At 45.8% G+C, this 21,715-nt stretch overlaps 1 protein-coding gene across 1 annotated transcript; it reads right to left on the bottom strand.

Annotated features, from left to right (window-relative positions):
• Nucleotides 1–603: 603 nt before the first annotated feature.
• RAB39B (RAB39B, member RAS oncogene family) lies at nt 604–19,320 on the bottom strand. Its single transcript, XM_070759509.1, has 2 exons — nt 18,448–19,320; nt 604–6,367 (listed from the first exon to the last, which is right to left on the bottom strand). Exons 1-2 carry the CDS (start codon nt 18,660–18,662, stop codon nt 5,941–5,943), a joined length of 642 nt encoding a protein of 213 aa, XP_070615610.1. The 5' UTR covers nt 18,663–19,320; the 3' UTR covers nt 604–5,940.
• Nucleotides 19,321–21,715: the final 2,395 nt, after the last annotated feature.

Genomic DNA, 21,715 nt, shown 5'->3' with positions numbered 1-21,715 from the left:
TAGCAACATTGAATTTTGATAACCATAACTGTTCACAAAAAGTAGCACTGGTGTGCCCTTGAATCTAACAACTGGTTACATTTCCCTCGGGATCCTAGTAGAGAGTTACTCCAAGCCAACCACAAGAATGTCCTCTTCTTTGGACTGCCAAAATGTCCCCCAAATGTCCAGGGCCAGAGAATAACAGAGGCTGCTGTAATTGGAATACAAAACATCTTCACTTGATGCCTGGAGTTGTAACATTTCAAAAAGGGGTTATTTATCTGCAACTCAAACCTCTGTGGATGCATTTCAGTGATGATGTAGCTATGTATGATAACAGAGGTCTCCAAACTTGGCAACTTTTAAGACTTGTGGACTTCAACTGACTGGTGAATTCTGGAAGTTAAAGTCTGCAAGTCTTAAAGTTGCCAAGTTTGAAGACCTCTGCATGATAACCAAACCAATATCGTAAGAGGTTACCTTGGCGGTCATCGGATTGGAATATTATCCCATTTATGTTGTTTAGAATGTTTTCATCCCGGTTGTGCTTAATGACAAAGACACTTCTAAAATACTTCAAATGACAGCACATGCCAACAAGTAAAAAACAAGAACCCTGGATTCCATGGCAAACAGTGGGCGGTGTTTTATTTTTAATCTAATCTGTGGGGGAAAGGAGGGGGTTTCCCACTACAATTCATGTACACAGAGTTACTCGAGGTTTCATGAAAAATGGTGGAAAATTAAAAAGTAATCTTTACATATATTGTATGTCACATATTCACATTAACTGCTTTGCTAAGCGCAAGCATAATTTTCATCCACACACAGCTAAATACAACATATTGTGTCACATTTCATTACAGTCATATAACAGAAAGCTAGCAAAATTTTACAGTATAATTATATATCTGGAGGGTCTGGATTTTTCTTTAAATCCAGCATGCAGACTAAGATTGTGAACTTGAAACTAATCAACTGAGCTTTTTTCTATTTTGCTGGATTTTGCCAGATAGCATCAAAAAGAAAATGGGGCTTCCTACGGTCAGAAATCTACTAAAATCAGTTCAGAAAATCAGGTTTCAGAAATCAAGCTCCTTCCATTTTTGTTTTTAAAAACTGAAATCCTTCTTTTCTGTCCCACCCTTGGTACACTGCTAATTGTATAGAGGGGTTACAAATGTAAATCATTACAAAAAGATTGACAGGTTTTTATCAGGATTAGACCTGCCATTTCATTTCAATATATTATCTGCGTGTCTTTATCATCCCAATACATGATAGTACAAATCAAAGATGTTCATTCTTAATTTAAGTCAGTATTTATCCAGAAAAAAAACTGAAAGGCATTTGCTACTTATACTAGTTCATAGATTTTTATAAATGACAGTAAGAAAAATGTAATTTCTTTGTCACATAAATAATCTTAGTACATCTCCCCTAAAAGGCCTTTAAATCTTCCTACACTTTTTGATTCTGTGATTACTTGGAAAATTTACTGAAAATATATAAAATCAGATAAAAGTTTACCAGGTAAATTTGACAGTTCTATGGACATTTCTAATCAAGGGTTAGGGTTAAGTTGTCTGCCATATCCCTAGGAGAGATGCAATGTTCTTGAGGCAGTTAAAAAACCCCAAGGACGATCAACCCCAAGGACGATCATCACAACGTTCAGATATATATAAAGTCAAATATAACATTAGGTTTGGAATCAAAAACTTCCTGGGTGTAATGGGGATGGTGAGAGTTCACAATTGTTCTTCACTCTAGAAACTCCTCCATTCACTCCATAACCCATCCAGTAAAGGCTGATTTAGGAGGTGTTCTTGATTTTGGGACTTCAGGTCAGACCAAATTGCATTTGCACATGTTAAATTTTGTCTTAACATCAGGTAGTACTATTGGCTGGATTCCTATAACATGCTGGTCCACAAAAAGTACTAACAAGTTTAAAACTACCAAAGGTTAGGGTGCTGTAAGAATACCACCAAACTGGGCTGGAATGTATCCTCAAACCCAGAGGGAGGGAGTTATGTCACTGAAGAGACTATAACAGAATAACAGAGTTGGAAGGGACCTTTTAGATCTAGTCCAACCCCCTGCAGGAAATCCTATACAATTTCAGACAAATGGTTGTCCAATCTCTTAAAAGTCCCAATGTTACAGTACCCACAAATTTTGAAGGCAAGCCATTTGCACTCATCACTGTCAGGAAATTTCTCCTTAGTTCTAGGTTGCTTCTCTTCTTGATTGCTTCTCATCTTGCCACATCTATTTGAAACACTGCTATCATGTCACCCAGAGTCCTTTTCCCTCCCCCATTAAACTAGACATAATTCCTGCAATCATTCTTTGTATGTTTTAGCCTCCAGTCCCCTAATCATCTTTGTTGCTCTTCTCTATCTCCCATTAATGTACTTGATTCTGTAACAGCCCAAGTTTTAATCTGTGTGTGCACATAGGCACAATATACACATACATGAAATATTCTCTAGAGAATTGGAACAGCACATGTAAGAGTACTCTATAAGGCTCATATTTATAACATCACTTCTAAATTAATTATTTTGCTTTAATGGATCAACTATTCCAAGTCCAGATGAAAACTACAAGCAGTTTAATCTAGGATACTTAAGCATATATTTCAACACTTGGCAAAAAGGCATTTTAAAAGTAGTTTAAATATTGTCCTAATTTAATCATAGAAATTATCTGAAGTCACAGGTGAATCATACAGAAACAGAAAATCCCCCTCAAAACTCAGAATGAAACAAAAGTTCCAACATGAGTGTTCTGATACTTGTCAAAAGTATTACATGGATTTTTCCCACCCTATATTCTGCTATCTGAAAAAAGCTAGCTTTTAAAGGTTCTCCAACATTTTATCAGCTGGATAGATTGATTCTAAAAATCAATTTGATTAATTGACTTAAAATTTATAATACCCGCCCCCTTCCTGGGAAAATAGACGTATTATTTTTAAGCATATTCAACGCAAGCATATTACCATATCATAAGCAGCAACCCTTCATGTTAGAAGCAGGAATTTTTCTACAATAGTAATGTCTGTTTGTTACACACAGAGATACTATCTAAAAGGAACCCAACCTCTTTGTTTCATAGAAATGTTCCCCCCTCCCCGTATGTAGGTTTAAGTAATTATTCAGCAGAAATTCAGATGATTGACTAAAACGTCTTTAATTAGTTAATAGGCAGAAGGGTTTGCCTTTCTATCTTTATTCCTTATATAAAGCTACAATTTGAGCCAGAACATGCAAAACATAACCAATCCTACAATCTAGTTTACACCTGGGTTCAATGCTAGCAACATTCTTGAAATTTGTTTAAATCTGACTTACTGGTTTTTAAAAAAAAGTCTTGCATATATGTGGGCTTCCTCCCTTATTCTATTGTATTACTATAAAAATGTTTCCCAATGGTCTTAACAAATGGGATGTATGTTTAATTGTGTCTTCTGTTGATTATTATATTACCATCACCTCCAAAAAAGGAAACACCCTGGATGTAAGTAATTAAAAACAGTATAGCCCTTTTCTGCCTTAAAGCAAACTATTTTTCCCCTTTAACATTGGTTTCTTCCTAAATGTTCTTTAGAAATGTTTACAATGCTCTCGAGTAATCCAACCCTCCCTTTTCTTCTTTTCTGCATTCAGATGGCCATTAAAAAAATAAGCCCAGCTCCAAATACAAACAAGAAAAAAAAAGTGGAACTGGTACTGAAAATGCAGATTCATCTTAGTTTTTAAAAGCTGTTTCCCATCATTCAGCGTCTCTCAAAATGACATATGTCACTTGCAAGTCAATTTCTTCCCTCTGCTCACATCCATCTCTTGACAACCAAGCCAGTCCCTTTTTATTCTGAAAAGATTGATTTTCTTCTAAGAATTCCAGATTGTGTCATGAGTGCCCTTGCTTAACTAATCTAGCTTTCTTTCTTAAAACAACACAAATGATTTATAATACCTTCATAAGGGAAGGAAAACTACAACACTTGCAAGTTAACGGGTTTCTATGCATCTCTTCTGTCTTGCCTATCTGACTGCATTCTCTTTCTTATCGGTTGGGACTTGCAGGAAATGCAATGTGCAAAGAGCAGGAAGCATGGTTTTTATGCTACTTCAACTTTAATCAATCTTGGCTTTTTCCAGAAGAAAATTAGAACATCCTTGATTAAATTGTACCCCTCCTCAGACACATATCAGCTCCCGTCTTCCTATCACTTATAGGAATGCCCAAATAATCTCCAACATTTCATTAAGGGATGTAGTGGATAATGAACTGGACTTAGATGAGGGTGATCAGATGAGGTGATCATGGGATGATCAACATATCATTGTGAGACTTTGGGCCAGTTAACCTCCTAGTCCAACTCTATTTCAAATGTGGCATTGGGAAAGAGCTCACATAAATGTGTTAGGACTCCCTGAGAAAAGGTAGAATATAAATGCAATCCTGTATTTCAATAACCATAATTAATAATAAATCAATAGGGTTATTCTTTTAACAACTGAGATTCCAATTCCTTCAGATCTTGGATGAAAGACCCAGCAAGAACTGAAAGATTTTTTCAATATGGACATGGTTTAAGTGACAGGGAGAGGGAATCGTCAAATACATAGGGAATACTCATCACTGTATAATGCACACCTAGAGCGCAATTAAAAAAATATCTTCTTGGGAATCCTTTCAGGATTGAGAATCAGTATGGGTACTGTGTTGGGCTAGGACTAGGGACACCCAGGGTCTTTCAGGTACCCCTCAACCAGGGATGAGTGACTAGTCGCCAATTTCCTTCATGGGGTTGCTTTTCTGGAGAAAAATAAGAGGGGGGGGCGATAGGTACCCTTAGGCTATGCTGGCTGAAGAATTCTGGGAGCCCACAAGTCTTAAAAGTTGCCAAATTTGAAGACCTTTGCTTTAAGCTTTTGAAGGAATGTGGCTATGCATCTCATAAAGAACCAATAAATATTTCTCCTACCAGCGGTGAGCTACGAGCTGGAATGCTAAATTATGCTTGCCACCGCAGCTCATAAAGTCTTGCAGTACCAGTGCAATTTTGCTGCTGAACCTGTGGAGATATCAAAATCGTGCACGGAGCCGCAGGTACGCCCGGGTTTCAGAATGCGTGGAAGCAAAAAAACCACCAAAACACGGGCGCACCTGCAGCTCCGTGCATGATTTTGCTTCCTCCACAGGTACAACAGCAAAATTACACTGGTCCCGCAAGAACTTACAAGCCAGGGCGGCGAGCGCAATTTAGCATTCCGGCTCATAGCCCCACCGCTGGCTCCTACCAAAGCAACTGGTGTGTTTTTCCCCAGATTAACTTTTAACTATCAAATTCCTGGAAACTTTTTTGAGACATCAAAATTGAAACTCCTAATAAAGTTAACGGTCTCGCTTCGATTTTAGTCACTCCGCACTGTTTAAACTTGTTTAATTTCTATTGCAGCAAGCCTTTTTATTATTTTATTATTTCAGCCACAGTGATTCTTAAAAGGTAGCAAGCCTATGATTTCTGGAGAAGCCACGATTTCTCTTTTTCCTTGTTCCTTTTCTAAATATGCTTCCTATTTGTAGGCGATTTGGACTATGACTTTGGGGGTGAGAAAAAGAAAAGCAAAAAGCAATGATAGATGAATCTATTTAAACCAGGGTACATAAAACCCAATGATGTCAATTATCCCTACCCCATCCTTCCAGACTTCCCATTGGCCTTATCTCTATCTCTTTAACATGCATCTGGATTTATTCGTACATGGTGGGTTTATAGCCTCCTCATGGCTTTTGTCAGCCAGCAGTTCAAGCGCTGGTGATTTGCCTCTCGAACTGCATCTTCTCTGCCTTCCCACCAAGTTTGTGGAGTAGAATGGAACCCGTTGGATTGGGGCTACTTAAGAATCAGCCTCCTTCCTCCTCATGGGGACCTCCCAGTTAGCACAGGCACCTCCTATCTGACTTCACCACTTCTTCTGAAGAATGCACAATGTTGGGCACAAAGCCGCTCTTGACCCCTTCCCATCCCTCCTGGATGCTTATCTCCCCCCTTTTCACAAGTTCATAGATGTCTCGAGTCAGGTCAGTGAAGGCCTTCTCCACGTTAATGGCATCCCGTGCCGAGGTCTCAATGTACTTCATGTCGTAGGTGAGGGCCAGTTTCTCGGCCTCGTGCCGCGTGACTTGCCGTTGTGTGTCCAGGTCGCATTTGTGGCCCACTAAAACAAAGACAATCTGATAAGGCTGCACATGGGCCTTGGTCTCCTCCAGCCACTCGTGGACGTTTTGGAAGGACCTGCGGTTGGTAATATCAAAAAGGAGCAGGCCACCGACGGAATTTCGATAGTAGGCTCGTGTAATGGATCTAGAAGAGAGCAAAGACCCAAGAGAGGAAGAAAGATAATTAGAAAGAATTAAAATGCAAGCACAAAAACACAATCTGTTTTCAGAACACATTGTCTAAATAAGTCATTGTGGTTAGCAAAACAGGTTTGACATGATCCTACCAGAATAAGAGCAGGAATCTCCAACCTTGGCAACTTTAAGATTTGTAGACTTTAACTTGTTAGAGTTCCTCAGCCAGCTTTGCTGGCTGAGAAACTGGGAGGTGAAGTCCACAAGTCTTAAAGTTGCCAAGGTTGGAGACTTCCAAGTTATAGAACACAATATTAGATTCTAGGTGCTCGCTAAGAAAGGATTTTTTAAAATGACCATCAGATCATTAGTTATTTCTTATATTCTTATTAATATGCTCTGATGCTAAGGAGTTAGACATCCTATTCCCCCTCTCCACCTGAAAAGAACTCTGTTCCAACTGCCAGTTGGTGTGGCAAGCGCATGACTCATCAGGCCTCCAGGCTGGGAGTTTATTCGTTCTGCTCCATGCTAAGAAGTTCAGTTTCATAGTGAAGCACGGGTATCCAGCTACCAGTAATTTTAATTAATCTATGATATGGCAGAGTCACCCAGGGCTGAGGCTGGATCTGAACCTGGATCTGCCCAGTTCTAACACAATCCTTTAGTCATGGCTTCCGTAAGTGAAGTCCATGGTGCCTAGAATAGGCATTGATTGCTTACCTGAACTCCTCTGAGCGGGTCCAGCAGTCACATGGGTTGCTCGCTGTCCAATCCGCATAGGACCAAGCCTAGTCTTTTAAAAGATTGCTGGATCCACCCCTTCCCCAGAATTCGCTAATCCGTAGACTTAGCCTCAAAGTGGAGGCTCTTATAATGCTCTACTCTCTTGATAGTAAGAAAACAGGTTAAAGGTAATAACCATGGAAGAAAAAATAGGGAGGAAAGTGAATGCTACGAGGCCCTGCCAGAACCGAAGATAAGGCTGCTAGGTGGCGATGAATGGTGCTGGTTGAAAGACCTTGATGAAAACCTTTCATGAGGAAGGAGACAATTCTGTGAATGGGGATACACAGAGGTGATAGATCTTCCTGTGTGCACCACTGGTGAAACTTGGACCAGGTGTGGTTGTAGATCCTATTGGTAGAAGCTCTTCTAGATTTGAGGATTACTTCTACTGCATCTGGATCGTAACCTCGAAGGTCTAGGTCATGCCGGATAACAGCCAAGCAGTGAGGTGGAACCACTGGGTCTGGATGGCGAGAGACCCCCTGCTGCAACATATCCTCTGAAACGGGGAGTCGCCAGGGATCCTGGACGGACAGGCGCTGCAGGCGAGGCCAGTGAGGGGCTATCAGGATCACCTGGGCCTTCTCAATGATGATCTTGTGGATTACATCTGGGAGAATCGGTATTGGGGGGAAAAGCGTAAAGCAGTATTTGAGGCCAAAGAGTTCTGAATGCATTGATTGCCTGCGCGGCAATCCAAGGAAGCTGAGTGTTGGTTGTGGTCGCAAATAGGTCTAGCAATGGGTGACTAAATCTGAGGCAGATCTGTTGGAATAGGGCCGGATGGAGGCGCCACTCTCCTGGATCCAGAGTTGCCCGGGAGAGCCGGTCTGCCTGCACATTGAGAACTCCCGAGATGTGATCGGCCCATAAGGACTGAAGATGTTTCTCTGCCCAGAGACCCAGTTTCAGGGCTTCCTGCATCAAAGCCTTGGATCGAGTGCCCCCTTGCCTGCAGATGTGACTCTTTGAGGCCATATTGTCCGTGAGAATCAGAACATGTTGATTGATGATGTGTGGTTTGAATTATTTGAGGGCTAATGACACTGCTCTCAATTCCAGCCAGTTGATGGGTCTGGATGACTCCTCCGCTGACCACGTGCTTTGGGCTATCAGGCCTTGAGCATGCCCCCCCCAGCCCGTCAAGCTGGCATCCGTGGTGATGGTAAACTGATCTAGAATCCTGAAGGGGGATCCCTTGTCCAGGGCGGAGAAAGTCCACCACGTGAGGGACCTTAATACGGTATTCGGGATGGTGATGAGGCATGCCGAGTTGCTGTTCCCTGATCTCTGGAACGGCAACAGAAGCCATTGGAGATCCCTAGTGTGTGTTCTGCTGGGCTTTCTGATAGGAGCCTCCCGAAAATTCAAGGGTACAAATTTCAGACACACAAAACAATGTTCTTTATCACAAAATTCAAAATAAACAAAGCACTCTTTGTATTGCAAAGAGCACTCTTCCCAAAACAACCGGGTAGTCTGTACAGTTTCCCTTAAGCAGTCATTAAGTACTTAGCTAGCAGCTGTGAAGAACCTTCACACCCCTTCTTCTTCCAATGAGGTGAGACACACACACACGTTGCTCTGCTTTGGTTTCAAAGGCGTGAAAAAGCAACGAAGTCCAGCAAAACAAGATTCCTGACAAACTCCGATCAGATATTCTTCCACAACGGCCAAACCCATATGCTGCTATTTATAGCAGCAGCCCTAATTACTGGAGCCCCACCGAAACACAGGTGGCCTCCCTTATTTCCTGTAATATGTTCTTATTTGGTCTCTTCTACGCATAATTCTGCGCTTGCGTGGGTCCAAAACGTCATCATCTGAATCAATGGAAGATAAGGGTGATTGACTGCCTGGGCTGCCTTCCTTTCAGGAGAAAGGAAGACCTGGGAGAGGTTTGATCTTATGATTGCTCCCAGGTGCTGAATAGTAGAACGGTGGATCTGACTTTTCTTGAAATTAATGGAAAAACCATGATACTGTAGGATAGACATGGCAATTTTAAGATCTGAACGGGTGCCATGAATTAATATGGATGGGAGTAGTCCTGATGTGAGCCGCCAAGGCATCTAAGAGCTTGGTAAAGACTCGAGGAGCCGAGGACAGCCCAAATGGCATGGCCCTATTCTGATCATGCTTGCCCTGGAAGACAAAGCGAAGAAATTGTCTGTGGCCCTTAGCAATTGGGATGTGGAGGTAGGCCTCTGTAAGATCCAAGGAAACCATGAAATCTCCCGGATGAATAGAGGCAAGGATGGATGACAAGGAATGCATTTTAAATTTTCTATATTTAATGAAATGATTTAACCTTTTAAGATCTAGAATGGCAGTCTGGAGGTCTTAGGGACCATGAAGAGGATGGAGTAGAATCCGAGACCTTTGAGAAGAGGGAACTAGTTGGATAGCCCTGATGGACAATAGGTGCTGAATTGCTTCCTCCATTCGAAGATGAGATGAAGGAGATCTAGGGGATGGGCATGAAATGAAATACTTAGGGGGCATGGAGATAAACTCTAACTGGAGCCCCAATTCCACAGTGGAGATAACCCAGGGGTCCTTACAGGAACAGCGCCAGCTGGAAGCAAATGAAGCAAGACGCCCCCCAATGGGAATGGAATGGAGGTTACCATCTGGGCTTTCTAGAGGCTCTGTAAGAGGCGGAACCTCTATGAAAACGAGATCCTCTGCCCCTAGTGCTCCTATCTGCTTGGGAGCGAAAACAAGAGGTATACTGACCTGAGTTCCTCTGGAAGGCGAACCCCTGATCCTGTTGACGATTGGGACATCGAAAAGGCTGAGTTTTAATGGCCTTCTTGTTGGTGGGCCCTAAAATTTTCTTTTTGTCAGCGGTCTCTGTGAGAAGGGGGTCCAGAAGGTCACCAAATAACAAGTTGCGCTTCAAAGGACCCAAGGCAAGCTGCCATTTCTGTCTCACTCCTGCCTGCCAAGGATGGAGCCATAGAAATCTGGCTGTGGTTGAGGCCGCTACCGACTTTGCTGCAAATCTTGATGATTGTAAGGTGGCATCAGCTACATATTGGGCCGCTGCAAATACCTTATTGAAGTCCTGTTGACCCCTAAGGTCATCAGGGGGAATATGCTGCTAAAGCTGGTGAAACCACAAAAGAATGGCTCTGGAAAAGAATGCTGCTGCTGCTGCACTCTTAATTGCCCAGGTATCAGCGAAGAAACACTTTTTGAGCATTTGCTCAAGATGTTTATCTTCGGGTTTTAACACTTCCTCTGCTTCACCAGGCATAGCCGCTGCAGAGTGTAGAATTTTTACTGGCTCATCAGCTTTGGGACAGACAAGGGGGTCTTCATAAGATGGAGAAAGCTTGTATAACTTCTTGTCTTTAGAAGTGGTATTAAAACTGTAAACTGGATGGTCCCACTGCTTGAGCATCTTTGAACAATTTGGGCATGGGGATGACCTCGTTGTTCTCTTGTTCCTTCATAAAATATAGCAGGTTCTCTTCAGGAGGAGCTGATGAGGGATCAGATGGTTTGTCCTGACCAGCCAAGCCTGTGGCCACTCTTGCCTTAAACAACAGAGATTTGAAAAGTTGAAAAGGGAAAATTGCGGCAGGAGATGGAATCTTGACTTGTGATTCCTCATCCTCTGACAGGCAGTGGAAAGGGTCATCCCTGTCCTCTACGTCCATATTATAATTCTCATCCTGTGAGGAATCCAAGTCTTCTTGAGCTGGAATTCTGTAGGTTGAGAAGGAACTCATGGGTCTAGGAGCCCATGAGGGGGGACAAGAGTGAGGAGGCACATTGATAGCCGAGAGCTTAGCATCAATGGCTTGAGATAAGACAGAATAGATTGCAGCTCTGGAGGAAGGTTAGTATAGAAATATGTAGAGAAGGAGGCCTGGGATGGATCTAGCTCTGAGGGATCTCCCATCATAATATCTGGCTCCTCTGCACCTAAGCCCCAAAAGTTAGGTTGGGGTCTGCTTAGGTTTGGCTCATCCAGAGAAAGCACAGGGACACCAGAGGGAGGCAATTTAGAAGCCTCTGGAGGGTCAGAGGGGCTAACGTGCACTTGGGCCTGCACTCTTAAATGTTTAGCCGATCTCTCCTGTATTTTTTGAAGAGCTTGGTCCCATCTCTTCTTAGCCCTAGTGGCTCTGACCATTGGAGGGGCTCCCAAGGAAGAGGAGGAAGAGGCCTGAGAGATGGTATCAATTTCATCACCAGTAGGTCTAAGTGTGGAGCTGGGTAAAATAACAGATTCAGTGACTTTCTCAGAGGTGTTACCGGTTTGTGGTCAAGAGGATAAAACAACGTGTATCAGAGAGTTTAATGTGTGGTTAAGGCAGTGGTGTAAAGCTGAAGGTTTTGGCTATGTAAGTCATGATGTCAGTAGGTGGTCTAATAGGGAGTTGTTTAAGAGGGATGGATTGCATCCATCATACAGAGGTACCCAGGTACTCGGTGAGGAATTCAGAACTTTTTTGGACAGGCATTTAAACTAGGTAAAGGGGACAGAGATGTAACTGATGTGGGTGATTTCTGTCCCCGACCAATGAGGATAAAGCAGTTTTTGGAAGCTTATGAAAAGGGAGGTGCAAATAAAATAGATGTAGTTGTTGATGATAAGGGGCAAACTAATAATGAAAATAATGTTCTTCGGGTAATGTGCACGAATGCTCGAAGCTTGAGCAACAAGCTCTATGAATTAATGGCCATAATATCTAGAGATAATTTGGACCTGGTTGCCATATCTGAGACATGGTTTAAGGATTCTAATGAATGGGAAATATCCATACCAGGATATACACTGTATAGCAGGGGTCCCCAACCGCCGGTCCGCGGACCAGTACCGGGCCGCAAGGCATGTTGCACCGGGCCGCGGAGTCAGCAGCTGCTGTGGAGCCGGCGAGTGCCAAGCTGTTTCCTGTCTCTTTCCCCTCACGTTCACTTGGGACCGCCATTTGCCTCGGGCTGAGAAAACCTTTGCTTGCTTGCTTTCTTCCTTTCCCGTCTTTCTTCTCTCGTCGAAAGTGGTCTATTTCCTCCTTGCGAAGCCCTTGCAAAGCCCTCGCTCTGCCTGCAGCTCAAACGAAAAGGCTTTGGCATTGTGCAGCTCTTTTTTTGCTAGGCTCCCCCACCCTATTCCCGGGGTCCTGGGTGGGAGCAAAGCCAGGGGTGTGTGTGTGACCATGAAACCCACCCCACCAGTTCTGGTAATTTTCTTTCGGAAGGATTCCTTGCTGCAAGAAAATTACCAGACCTGGCAGTGGTGGGCGCTCCAAGCAGGCAGCGATCGCAAAGGAAGGTGACTGTGTCCGTGGAGGCACCTCCCCCTGCTCTGGGATTCCTTGCTGCAATCCCAGCCGGAACGGGGGGGGGGATGTCCTCTGGAACTGCTGCAAGGCAAACGGCGGTCCCGAGTGAACAGGAGGGGAAAGAGACAGGAAACCGCCCCCTCCTACCCTTCCTCCCTCTGTCACCTCAACTCCCCCGCAAAATTAAAAAGGGGGGGAGAGAGAGACAATGGAACGATAAGCTAAACCCCCTTTCCGCCCCCACCGGGCCATAGAAAAATTGTCTTGCTGAAACTGGTCCCTGGTGGAAAAAAGGTTGGGGACCACTGCTGTATAGGAAGGATAGAATAGAGAGAAGGGGAGGTGGAGTAGCCATTTATATTAAAGAAAGTCTAAAAACAACACTAATTCAAAATACATGTCAAGATCTAGAGACTCTCTGGATTTGCATGCAAAATAAAGAAGGTTCTGTCATTAGAATTGGGGTGATCTATAGGCCTCTAGGGCAATCCAAGGAATATGACAACAAGATGGTGGATGAAATTACCCAAATGGCAGTAAAGGGAGATATTGTGGTTATGGGTGATTTCAACATGCCTGATGTTGACTGGAATATCCCCAGTGTCCTTACATGCAAAAGTAAGAATATAGTAGAGGCCTTTACAGGAGCAGCTCTGGCACAGCTGGTTAAGACACCAAGTAGAGGGGAGAATATTCTAGATTTAGTTTTTACGAATGGGAATTGGGTTTCAGATGTCAAGGTGGGAGAAAATTTAGGTTACAGCGACCATCTATGTTTGTGGTTTGATGTAAAAATGCATTGTGAGCAATCCTATAATGCAACCAAAGTATTGGATTTCAGAAAAACAAATTTTAATGCAATGGGGGAATATTTAGATAATGAATTAAAGGGGAGGGATAAAATGGCAGGAGCGAGCACCCAGTGGATTGTATTAAAAAAGGCCATCTTAAAAGCCACTGGACTGTATGTAAGACAAATAACTAAAGGTAAAAGGAAGAAGAAACCGCTATGGTTTAGCAATGATGTAAGGGCTATAGTCAATGAAAAAAAGGCTGCCTATAGGAGGTATAAAGAGTCTGGAAGTATAGCTGATAGGGAGGTGTATAAAATGAGACAGAAGGAGGCGAAACAGATAATATATGCTGCTAAAGCCTCAAAAGAGGAAGAAATTGCCAAATCTCTAAAGAAGGGGGATAAAACCTTCTTCAGATATATTAGTGATAAGAAGAAGAAAAACTGCGGCATCACGAAGCTTAGTACCGGGAATAATACATGCATTAATGGGAATAAGGAGATCGCTGACCATTTCAATAGCTACTTCTGTTCAGTTTTCTCAAAAGACACCTTACAAAATAAAACTATAGAGGGATATAGCATTGCTTCCAGCTGTACGGATTCAGCTCCAGTGATCTTAGAAGCCGATGTCTTAGAAGAACTTGAACGATTAAAGATAAATAAGGCAATGGGTCCAGATGGCATCCACCCCAGAGTTCTTAAAGAACTCAGATCTGTCATTGCTACCCCCCTGACTGATTTGTTTAACCAATCCTTGTTAACAGGAGATGTTCCTGAGGATTGGAGAATGGCCAGTGTTGTGCCTATCCACAAGAAGGGCAGTAGAGAAGAAGCTGGTAACTACAGGCCAGTTAGCTTGACATCAGTTGTAGTTAAAATGATGGAGACTCTACTCAAAAAGAGGATAAATCAGCACCTAAAAAACAATAATTTATTGGACCCAAATCAGCATGGCTTTACTGAAGGCAAATCATGTCAGACTAATCTCATTGATTTCTTTGACTATGTCACAAAGGTGTTGGATGAAGGTGGTGCCGTGGATATTGCCTACCTAGACTTCAGCAAAGCCTTTGATACGGTTCCACATAAAGAGCTGATAGATAAATTAGTGAAGATTGGACTTAATCCCTGGATAGTTCAATGGATTTGCAGCTGGCTGAAGCGTAGACATCAGAGAGTTATTGTTAATGGCGAGTATTCTGAGCAGAGTCAGGATACAAGCGGTGTGCCACAAGGGTCTGTTCTGGGTCCTATTCTTTTTAATATGTTTGTGAGTGACATAGGGGAAGGTTTGGTAGGGAAGGTTTGCCTATTTGCCGATGACTCTAAAGTGTGCAATAGGGTTGATATTCCTGGAGGTGTCTGTATTATGGTAAATGATTTAGCTTTACTAGATAAATGGTCAAAGCAATGGAAACTGCAGTTTAATGTTTCCAAATGTAAAATAATGCACTTGGGGAAAAGGAATCCTCAATCTGAGTATTGTATTGCCAGTTCTGTGTTAGCAAATACTTCAAAAGAAAAGGATTTAGGGGTAGTGATTTCTGACAGTCTCAAAATGGGTGAACAGTGCAGTCAGGCAGTAGGGAAAGCAAGTAGGATGCTTGGCTGCATAGCTAGAGGTATAACAAGCAGGAAGAGGGAGATTATGATCCCGCTATATAGAATGCTGGTGAGACCACATTTGGAATACTGTGTTCAGTTCTGGAGACCTCACCTACAAAAAGATATTGATAAAATTGAACGGGTCCAAAGACGGGCTACAAGAATGGTGGAAGGTCTTAAGCATAAAACGTATCAGGAAAGACTTAATGAACTCAATCTGTATAGTCTGGAGGACAGAAGGAAAAGGGGGGACATGACCGAAACATTTAAATATGTTAAAGGGTTAAATAAGGTCCAGGAGGGAAGTGTTTTTAATAGGAAAGTGAACACAAGAACAAGAGGACACAATCTGAAGTTAGTTGGGAGTAAGATCAAAAGCAACATGAGAAAATATTATTTTACTGAAAGAGTAGTAGATCCTTGGAACAAACTTCCAGCAGACGTGGTAGATAAATCCACAGTAACTGAATTTAAACATGCCTGGGATAAACATATATCCATCTAAGATAAAATACAGAAAATAGTATAAGGGCAGACTAGATCAGTGTTTCCCAACCTTTTTTGAGCCGCGGCACATTATTCATATTTTCAAAATCCTGGGGAACATTGAAAGGGGGGGGGGGGGGGCTAAAGAAAAGTTTGGACAAAAAAACCCTCTGTCTTCCTCCCTTTCGCTCTATTTCTCCCTCTTTCTCTCTTTTCCTTCCTTCCCTTCTTTCTCTCTCTCCATCCGTCTTTCTTTCTTCCTCTCTTTTTTGCTCTCTTTCTCTCTCCCTCCTTCCCTTCCTCTGTCTTTCTCTCTCCCTTGCTCTCTCTCTCTGTCTCTCTTGCTATCTCTTTCTTGCTTTTTTCTCTCTCTCTTTCACTGTCTTGCTATATGTCTCTTTCTTTCTCTTTGCCTCTCTTGCTATCTCTCTTTCCTTCTCTTTCTCTCTCTCTCTGCCTCTCTTGCTAAGTCTCTCTTTTTCTCTTGCTATGTCTCTCTTTCTTTTTCTCTCTCTCTGCCTCTCTTGCTATGTCTCTCTTACTCTCTTACTCTCTCTCTTTCTCTGCCTCTCTTGCTGTCTCTCTTTCTTGCTCTGTCTCTCTTTCTCTGCCTCTCCTGCTATGTCTCTCTTTATCTCTCTCTCTGCCTCTCTTATATGTCTCTCTTTCTCTTTCTCTTTCTCTCTCTCTCTGCCTCTCTTGCTAAGTCTCTCTTTTTCTCTTGCTATGTCTCTCTTTCTTTTTCTCTCTCTCTGCCTCTCTTGCTATGTCTTTCTCTCTTTCTCTGCCTCTCTTGCTGTCTCTCTTTCTTGCTCTGTCTCTCTTTCTCTGCCTCTCTTGCTATGTCTCTCTTTCTCTCTCTCTCTGCCTCTCTTATATGTCTCTCTTTCTTTCTCTTTCTCTCTCTATCTGCCTCTCTTGCTAAGTCTCTCTTTTTCTCTTGCTATGTCTCTCTTTCTTTTTCTCTCTCTCTGCCTCTCTTGCTATGTCTCTCTTTCTCTGCCTCTCTTGCTGTCTCTCTTTCTCTGCCTCTCTTGCTATGTCCCTCTTTCTCTCTCTCTCTCTTGCTATGTCTCTCTCTCTCTCTCTCTCTTTCTCTTTCTCTCTCTGCCTCTCTTGCTAAGTCTCTCTTTTTCTCTTGCTATGTCTCTCTTTCTTTTTCTCTCTCTCTGCCTCTCTTGCTATGTCTCTCTTTTTCTCTCTCTCTGCCTCTCTTGCTATGTCTCTCTTTCTCTCTCTCTTTCTCTGCCTCTCTTGCTGTCTCTCTTTCTTGCTATGTCTCTCTCTCTCTGCCTCTCTTATATGTCTCTCTTTCTTTCTTTCTCTCTCTCTCTCAATTGACCGCCACGTCAGGGCTCCCGCTTGCAGTCAGCTGAGAGAGAGAGAGAGCGCTCCCTCTCGCCGCCGCCTGGAGCTCCCTCTCGCCGCCGCCATCTCCCTGCGACTGCCTGCGGCCGCTGCAGCCCCCCCCCTCCCACAAAGGACATTTGCCGCCGACGCCAGTGAAGCTTCAGCTGGGCGGGGCGCTGCCGGTACTTCCCTCCTGGGGCTCCCGCTCGCAGCTGTCCCCCGGCTTCTGCTCGATGCCGCGGTTTTCGGCGCTGTCCTGCTGTGCCCCAAAGAAGGAAGGCGGGAAAAAGGCGAGAAGAATGGAGCTCTCCTCCTTCCTGCCTCCCGTCTTTGGGGCCCAGCAGGACAGCGCCGAAAACCGTGGCATCGAGCAGGAGCCAGGGGACAGCTGCGAGCGGGAGCTCAGTGCAAGGAGCCGCTGACTGCGGGCCCCAATTTGCCCGGGGCTCGGTAGCACGCTCCCTGTAGTACCCGTCTATCGGCGGCCCTGGCTTTGCGCCATGAAGAGAAAACGGCAGCAGGGAAAAGTCGGCCGTTTTCTCTTCATGGCGCAAAGCTACACAGTCCCGGACTCTCGGATTCCTCGCCCCAAGGCAGGAGGCGGTGGCGGAGAAGAGTGGGCGGATCGGGCGGGCAATGGGGCAGGACGGAGAAGCCAGGGGCGCGTTTGGCCGGAGGCACCGTGGGGAGCAGGGGCAGGGTGGTGCGGCAGTAGGAGTAAAGGGAGCCGCGGCTGCCCCTGCCTCCCCACGGTGCCTCCGGCCAAACGCGCCCCTGGCTTCTCCGCCCTGCCCCATTGCCTGCCCGATCCGCTCACTCTCCTCCGCCGCCTCTCGCCGCGGCACACCTGACAGTGTCTCGCGGCACACCACTGTGCCGCGGCACACCGGTTGGGAAACGCTGGACTAGATGGACCATGAGGTCTTTTTCTGCCGTCAGACTTCTATGTTTCTATGTTTCTATGTCGGGCGCGCGGGCCGGCACGCACACTCCCCATCTCCCTGCCAGCCTGCCCGGAACATTCAAAGTAAGAAAAACCTTCGCCGGCGAAGATTTTTCTTACTTTGAATGTTCCGGGCAGGCTGGCAGGGGGATTGGGAGAGCGTACGCCGGTTTTCTATTTGTTGAGCTAAACATACTCGTTCTCTTAGCCCTTGTTCATAGGATTTAGCCTCTAGGCCAGGGGTGTCAAATTCAATTTCATTGAGGGCCATATCAGGGCTGTGTTTGACCTCAGAGGGCCGGGGGAGGGCTTGCCTAGGGTGTGTGGCCATGGTGGGCATGGCACGGGATTTGGGGGGCAGTAGTTTTAAAATGGCGGGGGGGGGGCAGACACTTAGGTTGTATGGGGCCCCAAAATTCCTGATGGCGGCCCTGGTACTACATATAACCAGACCAGATAGCTTGAGTATATAAATAATATTTACATTTATCAAATCTCATAGTCGGTAACAATCCTAGTTATTTACAAATACATCAATCTTCTCAACACATATACACAAACCAACATGAGAACACACAGTTCTTACTACACACACTAGTTCTTACACCAATGCTCCGCCAAGGAAGGTGCTGCCGGCTCCCTCTTAGGGCTCACTGCATCACCAGCTCTTAAAGCAACAAGGTACTGAACCTTTGAAGCCTACATTGCGGGCGGCTTCATGGGTCGAAGCACCCAACCACTGATGCACACCGCCTCAGAGAACCTCCCTCCCTCCCTCCGCGGCGCCTTCCAGGGCCGAGCTGCCTTCTGGCCCCGCTCACCTGAACCTCTCCTGGCCGGCCGTGTCCCAGATCTGCAGCTTGATCCTCTTGCCGGGCTCGATCTCCACCAGGCGCGAGAAGAAGTCCACGCCCACGGTGGGGTCGGAGACCTGGGCGAAGCGGCCTTCGGTAAAGCGGCGGATGAGGCAGGACTTGCCCACCGTCGAGTCCCCGATGACGATCAGGCGGAACTGGTAGAGCCAAATGGCCTCCATGGGGGCTCCGGGGCGGGAGGCTGCTGGCGCTGCTGCTGCGGAGAGGAGCGCCGGCCCCCGGGCGGCCTGCCTTCGCTCTCCCGGCCGAGGCCGCCCCGAGCGCCTTGCGCGGGGCAAGGAGGCGGCGGCAGGGCTGGCGGGCGCTCCAGGCGGCCCGGCTCCGAGGGCAAGGCCGGCAGAGAGAGCCTGCGCGCCCCGGCCCGGCCCCCTCTCTTACCCGCGGCCGCTGCGCTTACCCCGCCCGGCCTCTGCTTTGCGGGCTCCCCACGCTCCGCAAAGGAACCGCAGAGACCCCCGCCAGCCCTGGAACCCTCTCGCCGACGCCGCCCGGAGCCCGCCGAGCCGCGGCTGACCCGCTGGGCTCGAGACCCGACCGCGGCGCGCGTCTGAAGACGGTGAGGGGCGCGGGGCGCCTGCTCCGGCGGATGGCGCTGAGCGGGGACCGTTGCCTTGGTTCTGTGCGCCGAGGTTCTCCGGGCCCGCAGCGCCTCCCGCACGACCCCGGCCCGCCTCCCGAGGATGCTCTGAGGAGGGAGATGCGGCCGAGGGCAGCCTCAGCACCAGCAGAGACGAGGAACCGCCTGACTCATCACTGCTGGCGGCGGCCCTACCGTAAAGTGCCTAAGAGAGGCTCCTCCGCCTCTGCCCGCCCTCCGCCGCTACCGTCCGCTCTAGGAAAGAACCGTAGACGAGCTGGAACAAATGTATTACTGGCTAGGGGGGAAAAAACAACCACCACCAAAAAATACGATAGAGATAGAAAGAGAAAGAGGATTGGTTAAAATAAAGGAATAAGTAAGATTTTATTTGTTTGTTTGTTTGCTCATTCATTCATTCATTCATTCATTCATTTCAGTTATTCAATTAGTATGCGACCCAACTCTCTGACGACTCTGGGTGGCTCACAACCAAAAAATAAAACATACAGTATAATATTACAATATCTAACAAAACAGTTTAAGTTTAAGAACAATTTAAAAACAAAGAGTTAAAAACCATACATACCAATTATGGCTGGATCCCAATGGTGCACCATCAGATCAACGGTCCTAGGCCCAGGGCCACCATCAGGAATTTTGGGGCCCCATACAGCCTAAGTGTCTGGGGGCCCCCCCGCCATTTAAAAACTATTTTAAGTCGCCAAGCCACTCCATCCCCCGGGGATCATTTCCCGCTTCACGCCAAGCGAGGTGGTCCCATAGGCCAGTGTTTCCCAACCTTGGCAACTTGAAGATATCTGGACTTTAACTCCCAGAATTCCCCAGCCAGCAAATGCTGGCTGGGGAATTCTGGGAGTTGAAGTCCAGATATCTTCAAGTTGTCAAGGTTGGGAAGCACTGCCAGAGGCTATTTCAGGAACTGGGTTAAGCCGATTGTGTGGACTGATCCAGGAGAAAGAAAGAAGCAGGAGTGACAAGGGAAAAAAAGATCCTCCTGGCATCGGTCAGGCAGAGCGAGGCTTATTTACGGCTCCTTGGTACTTCTCCCTTCTTGTTAACAAAACCATGTGCTTTCTAGCGAGGGGAGCGGGGAGGGGGATCCCACACCCGGCAGCCACCGGCGAGGAGCTGGAAAGGACGAGGGGAGAGAAAAAGCAGGGTACCAGCAGTCGGGCGGGTGTCTTGAGGGGGCACTCCCATCTGGAAGGAAGGGAAGAAAGGCGAGGGCGAGCTATGAAGGAAGGAGGGAGGGTGGAAGGAAGGAAGGAAGGAAGGAATGGTAAAAGGGGCGATCAAGAGAGGAATGGGTGAATGAATGGACGGAGGGTGGGAAGGAAGGAAGGAAAGAGGGAAGGGACAGGAACAGAGGAAGGGTGCAAAGGAAGCAAGGAAAGGTGTGAAAGGGGAGAGTAAGAGAGGAAGGAGTGAAAGACGGGAGGAAGGAGAAGGAAAGCAAGAAATGGAGGGAGGGAAGGAAAGAAAGAAAGAAAGAAAGAAAGAAAGAAAGAAAGAAAGGGGGAAGGGATAGGAACAGGAAGGAAGGAAGGAAACATATGAAAGGGGAGAGTAAGAGAGGAAGGACTGAAGGAAGGGAGGGAGGGAAGAAGGTAGGAAGGAGAAAGAAAAGAAGAAATAGAGGAAGGGAAAGTAAAAGAGAGAAAGAAAAAGAGCAAGAAAGAGAAAGAAAGAAAGAGAATGAAAGAAATAAAAAGAGAGAGGGGGAATGAAAGAAATGGAAGGAGGGAAGGAAGGAGAGAATGAAAGAGGAAGAAAGAAAGCAAGAGAAAGAAAAAAGAATGAAAGAGCAAGAGAGAAAGAGAAAGAAAGAAAAAGAAACGGTCATAGGTCTTTCTTTCTTTCTGTCTCTCTCTCCTTCCTTTCTTCCTTCTTCCCTCCCCCTTTTTCTGTCTGCCTATCTTCCTTCCTTTTTCTTTCCTTCTTCCGTCCCTTCCCTCCCTCCCTTTCCTTTTTTGTCTTTTTTCCTTTCTACCATCTTTCTTTGTCTCTCTTCCTTTCTACCATCTTTTTTTCCTTTCGTTCTGTCTTCCTTCTTTCCTAACTCCTTCCTTCCTTCCCTCTCTCCCTCCCTCTTTCCTTGCCGCCCAACTCCAACAGGACTCTGGGTGGCTCACAACAATCACAACAACTAAAAAGCAATATAAAATGTAACAACAATACAACAGCATATAGCATAAAATGCATAAATAACCCTTAAAATGCCTTGACACTGGCAATGAGTAAAATGCCAACTGTATAAGACAGGGACTTTAAGACAGAGGAGGGGGACATCCCTGCTCAGGTGCAGAGCACAAAGCAGGGCTAAGTCTCCAAATGAAAGATGCAGAGAACTACCGTAATTTTCCTGGAAGGCTTGAGCACCGGTGCTTTTCATTCTAGAAAAACAACTCAGCCTGGCATCCCCCTCCCCCCTCCCCACCACGGAAATACCCATTGACAGGACGCCTGCCGGTGTCTCTTTCGGCTGCATTCACAGTTTAGTCACGCTCCCTTTAGCCTTCTGGGAGCCGTAGTGTCTCTTTAGGCAGAGCGGCTGAGCCCGCCTCCTCGAAAAGACTACAACTCCCAAGAGGCACCGGGAGGGAAGTGTGGGCG

This window comes from Erythrolamprus reginae, chromosome 8 (assembly GCF_031021105.1).
Source record: "Erythrolamprus reginae isolate rEryReg1 chromosome 8, rEryReg1.hap1, whole genome shotgun sequence".
Lineage (NCBI taxonomy): Eukaryota > Metazoa > Chordata > Lepidosauria > Squamata > Dipsadidae > Erythrolamprus > Erythrolamprus reginae.
The sequence above is the reverse complement of the archived record's forward strand: the minus strand, read 5'-3'. Positions and strand labels throughout refer to the sequence as shown.